Below are 9385 nucleotides of genomic sequence, written 5' to 3'. Positions count from 1 at the left end.
GAGGTTGCTACGGCCCCGCTTCCGGGGGCGGGGTCAGAGGTGGCTTCCGGAGGGAAGATGGCGGCGGCGGTGGCGGCTCCCGACGGGCCCCCCGCGCTGCTCCCCGAGCTGAAGAGCCAGTTCCGGACCCGCGAAGGCTCCTACCGGCTCCTGGCGCCGCCGGGGCCCGAGCCCCGCAGCCGGGGGGGCCCCGCCGCCGCCGCCGCGCCGCCCCCCGGGGGCCCCTCCCCGCCCGCGCCCCCGCCCGGCCCCGCCGCTCCCGCCGCGCTGCCCCCGGTGCGGCTCTCGCTGGTGCGGCTGCTGCTGCCGCCCGAGGGGCCCGAGCCCGCCGAGCCGGGCGAGCCCGCCGAGCGCAGCCGCCTCTGCTGCAACCTGGGCCGGGAGCTCTACTTCTACTCGGGCTGCGGGCCGGGCCCCGGCGGCCGCGGCAGCAGGCGGGTGAGGGGGGGGCGCGGTATTAACGGGGGGTTGGGGGGCAGGACGGGAGCACCCCCATGTGCGGGGTACGGGGGTGGGGGCTGGGAAGGGGACGTGGGCGAAGGAGGGGACTGGGGAAGTGGGTGGGGAAGGGGAGGACCCGGGTGAGGGGGCTCTGGGGGGCCCCGGGTTGAGTGGGTAACGGGGTGTGGGGGGGAGCCCTGAGCAGAGGGGGCTGGGAAGCGATCTCTTGAGGGGTGGAAGAAGGGGTCGAGGAGAGGGAGGTAACTGTGGGAGGGGCAGGGGAGTAAGCGGATGCCAAGGGGCCCGGGGGGGGGGGCGGGAAGCTGGTACAAGGATTGGGGGAGCAATTAGGTCATGGGGTGCAGTCAAGTTGTGGGGGGATCGAGGGGGCCTGAGGCGAGCACGTTGATAATGGGGAGAGAGGGAGGAGTTGGTTTTTAGGGCCGGGGGGGAGCTGGAATCGGCAAATCCCCAGGGAAGGGAGAAGGTTCCCTCCAGAAGCAAGATCTGCAGGGACCCCCAAAGTGAAGAGGGAATCTGGGTGGTTGCAGAGGAAGGGAGAAGGGGAGCCTGAGGCTGGAGGGAAGAGAAACCCCTGAGAAGGAGGAGAGGGATGGAACCAGGAATCCTGAGGGGGGCTGGGGAGTGTGTGGGGGTCCTTCCCCGGGGAGGGGAGGGGGTTAAGCTCCTGCAGGGGAGCGTGTGGGGTTGGATTCCAGACAGAGGGAAGAGCCTCCGCTGAGGGGGTGCTTGGAGGCCCCAGTGTTCGTGCGCTGAGAGGCGTGCAGGCAGTAAGAGTTTAGGAGTGAGTGAGCTGTTTAGCTCCAGTGAAGGCCAAAGGTGGCAGCGACAGGCGTCTGTCCTGTTCACTTTGGGCATCCGCCCTGTGCTGTTGCTTTCAAACAGCTGCACAAACAAGCTACGCAATCAACCCCTGCCGAATTCTGTGCTGGTGCTGGGTGCCGCTTTGCTACTCTGCAGTCCCCCATTTCCACAAGATTTAGCAACAGAGATGTTGCTGCCGTGAGTCTTTCTACTGCCACTTCTCTGACATACACTCCAGTGCAAATATTTGTACAGCAGCAGTTGGGATGTACAACCCTGGGAGGAGGATGCTGACTTTAGATCTCTGAGCTTTTAGTTGACCGTAAGGTTGTTGGAGATGTGAGGGGTCTGGGCCCATTTCCAGAGAGATCTTGGCAGTTGGGGCCAAACTATGGTATCCCTTACTGAGCCTGACCAATCAAAGTATATTTAATGATGCAGCATCCTTGTGTGTGTTTCCAGCGTGTGTTAATGGGCTGTTCCAGCTGCGCACACAGGACCGTGGGTGAGCATGGTGCTTCAGATGGATAAGATGACTGTACACCTGAAATTGGGAGCACTAAGGTTCTCGATCTGTCACTAGGGCAACTAAGGGAGGCTGTGTGGAGACTAACACTTACACGGCTGGCACTCTTCCACATCAGAGCCCTTGCTGTGCCAGTTCTCTCTCGATCCTCCCCGGGGAGGGGCAGGGAAAGCGGAGCCACCGAAAGGGGAAAGTTTTAGCCTTCTTTAAAAGGCTCGTTTGGCATCTTGTGTGGGTTGAAGAGGGTGGCGGGGGGTGTTGTGGAGAAGCCTTCTGGGGGTTAGATGTAATTGGGGGTTCTCTATAGGGGTTGTGTAAGCAGTTAGGAAACTGTTCAAATCTTTACTGCAATGTGATCGCATCACTGGAGATGCACATCGAAATGGTGTGAGAGCAATTGCTGCTTACAGTGAACAGTTGGCTGCTTAAGCCTTAAAATAAGTTTCAGAGTAGCAGCCGTGTTAGTCTGTATCCGCAAAAAGAAAAAGAGGGGACGTGTATTAGTCAGGCACAGCTGGTTGTAATCCCTGTCACAGTCACGTCAAAAATGGTCAGGCTTGGGCAGGAAAGAGGGGTCTAGTGCTTAGAGCAGGAAGGAGCTGAGAATTGGGATTCCTGGGTTCCATCCCCAAGCTCTGGGAGGGGAGAGGGGTCTTGTGGTTAGAGCAGGAAGGGGCTGAGAGTTGGGATTTCTGGGTTCTGTTACTGGCTCTGTCACTTCTTGACACAGAAAAATCACTTCCCTTCTTTGCCTGAATTTCCCCATCTATAAAGTCAGCGGGATGGTACTGTCCCGGGAGGAAGGGGCTGGGCCTCTGTAACCGATGTCTGTCCACACTCTGAGACCCTTGGCAGCAGGGCGCGGCAGGAGGGAGGGGATTCGCTGTCCTGAACAGTTATTGAGTTCAGTTGCTTGCCTTGGGGATCCTACCCTGAACAGGAGCAGCAGCGATAATCCCCTGTTCCTGCCAGCACCTCCCACCATGCCATAAAAACTCCACGGCCCACCTGAGCCACAACAACTTTTTCTGCATATAAAAGGCAGGGACGGCATTAGGGGGTAGCAAACAGGAGCCACGTGAAGCTAAGTTGCTGAGGCTTCAGGTGGCGGGGCTCAGAGCCCGGGGCTTCAGCTTTCTGTCCTGGGACCCAGTGAGTCTAATGCTGGCCCTGCTTGGTGGATCCCTTAAAATCTGCTAGCGGCCCCAGGTGGCCCTGAACCCCTGCTTGAGGGTCCTGGCTCTAGATCCAATCCTGCAAAGTGTGTAGGTTTACGGGGGGGGGGGGGGGGGGAGGATGTAACTGACATTTCCTCTTTCAAAGCCAGCGGCTTCTCACCCCTCCTGGTGTTGTTGAATTCCAGTCCCTCGATCTGAACAAGCCCATCGACAAGCGCATCTACAAAGGCACTCAGCCCACCTGCCACGACTTCAACCAGTTCACAGCCACCACTGACAGCATCTCACTGCTGGTGGGCTTCTCTGCTGGCCAGGTTCAGTACCTGGATCTCATCAAGAAGGACACCAGCAAGTTGTTTAATGAGGAGGTGAGATCCCTGCTGCTAACGAGCCTTTTGCTCCCTCCTTAGCCTGGGCAGGATTTCATCCAGCCTCCTGAGCCCTGCTGCCATTATGGGTCTTGTAACTCGCCACCTTCCTGTTCAGAGCCCAGCTGTGCTGGTCCCCAGACTGGCCGCTAGAGAGCAGTGCAAGATTTCCCATGCTCCTGGCATCACTTCACATTTCACAAGCTAAGCAGGGTCAGGCTGGGCCAGAGTTTGCGGGAGGCTCTGTTAGGCAGTTCTCTTCCCTCTGATTGGTTACTGAGCCCTGTGTGTTTCTAGGGGTCACTGGGCGCTCAAGGGGAGCCTGTCATTATAAATCGTCTTCTGAGGTCGTTAACGTTCTGTCCGTTACCTGAAATAACCCCTGTAGCAGCAGCAACCAGAGGGGGACTTCACAGCTGCTCTTGTTTGTGTGGGTGATGTACTTTGCTGTGGGGGTTGTGCCTGACTCTCAGCTAGCAAAACACTCCCCTGCTGCAGCCTGGGCCTGCTAAAGGCTTCCTGCTGTAGCTGGCAAGTTTCTTGTTTAGCTGCAGGGGTTTTCAAACGAGGCTGCGGTTTGCACGGGAAAGGGTTAATGGTGAAGCAGAGGGATGGGAACGGGATACAGGCCCTTCAGCCTGGAGGTTTCTGGTTCAGGTCCAGCCCAGTTTGGGACGCAGTTGCCATCTGTCCCTTGGTCTGTATGCAAGAGTTGGGGAGTTCTCAGTCTAGGGCCCAGCAGGCCACATCACAAGCTACTGTCCCAACCAGCCCCAGTGGACTGGCCAAGGACTGGACAGGCCCCTAACCTGAATTCCCCTCTCCGCCCTGGGGGGGCTCCCCCTAGGGAAGGGCACCTCGGTCTGATACCTGCTCTCTGTTTCACATTGCCCCAGCGGCTCATCGACAAGACGAAGGTGACCTACCTGAAGTGGATCCCGGAGACAGAGGGCCTCTTCCTGGCCTCCCACGCCAGTGGGCACCTGTACCTGTACAACATGGAGCACCCGTGCGGCTCCGCCTCACCCCAGTACACCCTCCTCAAGCAGGGCGAGGGCTTCGCCGTCTACGCCTGCAAGAGCAAAAGCGCCCGCAACCCACTGGTGAAGTGGGCGGTGGGCGAGGGGGCCCTCAACGAGTTCGCCTTCTCACCCGACGGCCGCTACCTGGCCTGCGTCAGCCAGGACGGCTGCCTCCGCGTCTTCCACTTCGACTCCATGCTGCTGCAGGGAATGATGAAGAGCTACTTTGGGGGGCTGCTGTGCGTCTGCTGGAGCCCCGACGGGCGCTACATCGTCACTGGCGGCGAAGACGACCTGGTGACCGTCTGGTCCTTTGCCGAGGGCCGGGTCATTGCCAGGGGGCACGGGCACAAGTCCTGGGTCAACGCGGTGGCCTTCGACCCCTACACCAGCAGCGTGGAGGAGGAGGAACCGCCGGAGCTAAGCGGCAGCGACGAGGAGCCCCAGGAGCCGGCCCACTTTGGCCGGGTGCGGACTAGCAGCACCCTGTCCCGCCTCTCCAAGCACAGCACCAAGAGCTCCCCCTCGGTGACCTACCGCTTCGGCTCGGCCGGCCAGGACACTCAGTTCTGCTTGTGGGACCTGACGGAGGACGTGCTGTACCCCCACCCCCCCGCTCTCCCGGGCCCGGACTCTCACAAACACCTTCAGCTCTGGCATCCCCTCCTCGGTGAGCGGCGGGAGCAACCTGGCTGGGGAGCCGGGGGTCAGCAGCGGGGGGTCCATCCTGCCCCGCTCGCTCTCGCGCTCCAACAGCCTGCCCCACCCGGCCGTTACCAGCGCCGCCAAGAGCCAGGTGGCGGACAGCGCCGTGCCCTTTAGCATCGGCAAGTTCGCCACGCTCACCCTGCAGGAGCGCCGGGACAAGAATGCCGAGAAGGAGCACAAGCGGTATCACAGCCTGGGCAACATCAGTAAGAGCAACGACAAGATCAGCGGGGCGCCCCGGAGCAAGCTGGACACTGCCAAGGTCTTGGGCACGGCCCTCTGCCCCCGCATCCACGAGGTGCCCCTGCTGGAGCCCCTGGTCTGCAAGAAGATTGCCCACGAGCGGCTGACGGTGCTGCTCTTCCTGGAGGACTGCATCATCACCGCCTGCCAGGAGGGGCTCATCTGCACCTGGGCCAGGCCTGGGAAAGCCGTAAGTACAGCTGCAGGGCTGCCCTGGGAACGGGGAGGCCTGCATGTACTGATCCCAGAGCGGCCAAGGCTTCTGCTTCCCCTCTGGCGCTCGTGGAGCCCTGCAGCCTGTGGGGAATGGTTCCTGGCAGGGGGACCACACAGGGGCAGTGCTCTGAGGAGAGGGGAGGGAAGTGGGAAAGGCTGTTGTACTCAGGGGGGCATTTGGGACAGCAGCTAAGAAATTAGGGAGTGGGGTCTAGTGCAAAGTGGTGTCAGGACCTCTGGGGTCCATTCCTGGCTCTGGGAGGGGAGTGGGGACTGACTATTGGAACAGGCTCTAGCTTCTATTCACTGCCCCAAAACTTTACTGCTGCAGAAGGTCAAGTGCATCGACGTAAACCCTGCAAACGGGCCAGCTCAGCCCCCCAGCTCTAACTCTGCTCTCTGCGAGAGGGCACCACGCCACTCTGCCCTTCCCGACGGTACGCAGTGATGTGGGGACGCTGCACATGGGACAGTAGGAAGCTGTCTGAGCGTGTCCTCACTAGGGGAATAGGGCTGGCTTACGACCACCAGCTACGCCGGGGTTGGACTTGCCTACGCTGCACAGACCACTCCGGATGCTGCTCCCCTGGGCCTTCGTCCGGGGGATTCTGTTGGGCACGTCCCCTGAATGGGGCCCAGCAATCTTCCAGACAGTCTGAGTGAGCAAGTGGATTTTAGAGCTCTTAGAAAAATCAGCTGTTAACAAGAGTCAGCCTTTGCTGTAGGGATGCTGCTGGCCCAGGTGATTCCTGTCTCTGCCGCTGACTCGCTGGTTTGGTTTTCAACCCTGGGGGCAAATCACTTCATCGGCCTCCGGATTGACTCTGTTCTGGAGTGGCAACGCGGCCCTGCCTCAGAAGCATTGCGGGAGGTGTCCAGCAATTGCTGGGTGCCACCTGATTTGTCGAAAGTTACTCCAACAGGGGACCCCAAAAGGCTCAGACACCAGGAGGCTAATGAATGCCCCCTCCCCCCCCCCACTGTTGTTTTAAAAAAATCTCCGGAGGTTGAAGCTAATCTCGTGATTTGTGGGGGCAGGTTTCTGAGCACTTGGGGTTAACTTTGCCCTTCCCTGTCTCTGCAGTTGGGGTGGCGTGTCTTCCACCTTCCCCCCCACCCTTTAACTGGTGCCTGGGAGCACAGAGGTGTGAAATCGGGGATACCTACAGTGCCCCCCCCCCCCCGCTGACACAGCCACCCCCAGCGGTTCTGTGGCAGGAACGCCCAGCTGCTCACACTGACTCATCTTCCAGCTTCCCACCACACACACACTTTGTGCTGCTTGCTCTGAGATGATCCGTGCAATTTGCCTTCTCTTGCTTCTCAGGCTGTCGGGCCTGAGACAAACCATCCTCACTGCCCCCTGCAGCCGATTTCAGGAGCGACCCCGAGACGCGGCTAGTCCAGAACCAGCCCGGTCCCGTGCGCGGCAGAGAAGCAGAGACCAAATGGGGGGGTGCCTTTGGGTACGTCTGGACTGCAGCTGGCAGCGAGCCTCCCAGCCCGGGCTGACGTTCGCGCCCTGGGGAGGTTGCAGCTCTGGCAGAGACTCAGGCCCTCCCGACCTCCTGGCCGGCCCAAACCACCGCTGGAGCCGCAACATCCGCAGTGCTGGGCGTGAGCCACACTAGCTCAAGTCGTGTGGAAGTGAGGCCCTGCTGCATGTTGGCCCTAGAGCAGCGTGTTCCCCTCTGGCCCAGACGGGGCTGGGTCCTGTCACTAGTGTGTGTGGGGGGTGCCCCTTTCCACCCATCTCCATGGTGGTTGTAGCCTGCAGGCAAAGGGTTAACACGCCAGGCTGCTGGCCTGTCACTGACTTTGACGGGAAACAGGACTGGTGAGTGATGCGCTTAAAACCCGGCAGGACCTGCCTCTGCGCCCCGGCTCTGCCTGCTGTCGGTGAGGGCCTGGGGGTTGCGTGATCCCAGGGGCACCTGGCCCCTCAGCTGCCCTTCTTGAAGTTCTTTAACTCACTCCTTGTCGTCCCCCAGCCTGAGCCTTGGGACCCCCGTCGGAGCCAGGCACCCTGTGTCCCGGAGATGGTCGCTGGCTCTGAATCAGGCAGGCGGGGGGGTCGTGTGGACTCTCGTTAGTGCTTGGAATCCCATGGGCTGCAGCTGCTTCTCTGTGGAGCCGCCTGGCCCCTCTGTGCTGCAGGGTCGTTGGCTCCCCAGATCTTGTCCCAATGGGAGCCTGTGGCTAGAAAGCTTTGGGTGCACAGGGCAGCCTGGGGGGCCGAGCCCCGTTAACAGGATGGGGGGTGGGGGAGGGGATGGTGAGCCCTGTCCTGCCGATACAACAAGGGCTTCACAGCTGCCAACTCAGCCCTGATTTCACCCAGATGTCCCAGCGGCTGGCATGTCGACTGCCTCCCCGGTAGAGGTGATTCCAGTGGCTTTGTGGTGTCTGGGACCGGAGTGGGGGCTTGTTCAGCAGAAGAGCTTAGCCTCTGGAAGGCAGTTTCCATCCAGCCCTGCACCGTGTAGTGCCGTGCGCCCCCCCCCCCCCCCAAACGTGCTGGGACTCCAGATGGGCTCACGAACAAAGGCAAGCAATGGGATTTGATCCCTGTCACCAGCCCCGACAGCTGCTCCGGGGCTCGGCGAGGGGAGCAGGGGACTCTCTCGATCTCACCTGTCTCCACCAACGGAGGTTCTGCTGCCTGCACAGCCCCCACCGCCTTCAGTGGATACGCCCCTGGGTGGGGGCTCTGGGCTTCGCCGCTGGGTGCCCTTGGGCAAGATATTTCCCCTCCCTGTGCCTCAGTTTCCCCACCTGTGCAGTGGGGCTAATGACACTGACCTCCTTCGTAAAGCACTTTGAGGTGGATTGTTGTGTTTGCGGGGGTGGGCATGTTGTGCCAGGTGCTGTGCAGACCTGGGGGAGAGCGGGGGGGTGGGGGGTGTGCAGGGGGAGAGACTCCCTGTCCCAAAGAGCTCACGGCTGGAAAAAACGTAGTACCCAGGCAAAGCTCTGCACCTGGCCACTGCCCCCAGGTTAGAGGGTGGGGGGAACAGGAGCAGGTCTGTGATGGGCTGGGCTGGCAGACATTTGCTCTTGTAGGCCAGGAATCAGGTGCAGGGACCGGCCCCTTCTGGCTCCGGCTGCTGCAAAGGGAACCGAAGAGGTGGGGCCCAGATCCTCCAGCGTGGTTTGGTGCCTAGTTTCTGTTGGTTCAGGTGGAGTTTGGTACCTCGATCCCTTTGCCGGGCTGGGCCCTGGTCGGTGCCTGTGTTTCAGGCCCTGGCAACGGGGCATCAGCCTGGGGTCCTGGGACTGGGGAGGTGCAAAGTTTTCTGACTTGTGGGGCCTGGTTTGCCCCGTTGCAGCCTCTTGTCCCTGTCTGTTGTTGTGTGGTGTGTGTATCCCCCACCCCCCGGTTCTAACCATCTCCCCCTTCCCTTTCAGAACCTCCCCTCTCAGAATGGCAGCTCGCCCAGTGGCACTGTGGTATAACCCAGGGACCGCCTGCCCCCCCACTCGGTGCCAGCTTGGCCGCCTGGCACCGCCCAGACTCCGGGCCCTCGTTATTTAACGCTAATTGACGCTGCGTGGACAGACGCTGCCCGTGGTGGTGAGCCACTAACAGAGGTTTAATATATAGATACCCGTCTACAGTGCACAGGCCCCTCTGTCCCTTAACGTATTAATGGCCCCTGTTTAAAGCTTTGTGGAACTTCAGCCCTGGAGTGATGGGAGCAGAGCCGGTCTCCCCAGAGCCCTCATTTTGCACAACTGCCTGGAGCGCTGGAGCTGCGAGCTGCCCAGGGGTGCTGCGGGGGGGGGGGGGGGGGGGGCGCTTTCTGCTGCCTCAGTTTCCCCAGAACACACTGGAGTGGCCAGAAGGGCCCCTACAGG

General features: G+C 60.9%; 1 protein-coding gene across 1 annotated transcript; it reads left to right on the top strand.

Moving 5' to 3' along the window:
* The first annotated feature begins 57 nt into the window (after positions 1-57).
* Positions 58-9318, top strand: DMWD (DM1 locus, WD repeat containing). Its single transcript, XM_073322398.2, is given in 6 exon segments — positions 58-438; positions 3156-3338; positions 4235-4969; positions 4971-5501; positions 6855-7364; positions 8936-9318. Coding segments are annotated over 5 exon segments (1905 nt in total). The 3' UTR covers positions 6930-7364; positions 8936-9318.
* Positions 9319-9385: the final 67 nt, after the last annotated feature.

Source organism: Lepidochelys kempii, chromosome 23 (genome assembly GCF_965140285.1).
Source record: "Lepidochelys kempii isolate rLepKem1 chromosome 23, rLepKem1.hap1, whole genome shotgun sequence".
Taxonomy (NCBI): domain Eukaryota; kingdom Metazoa; phylum Chordata; order Testudines; family Cheloniidae; genus Lepidochelys; species Lepidochelys kempii.
The sequence above is the reverse complement of the archived record's forward strand: the minus strand, read 5'-3'. Positions and strand labels throughout refer to the sequence as shown.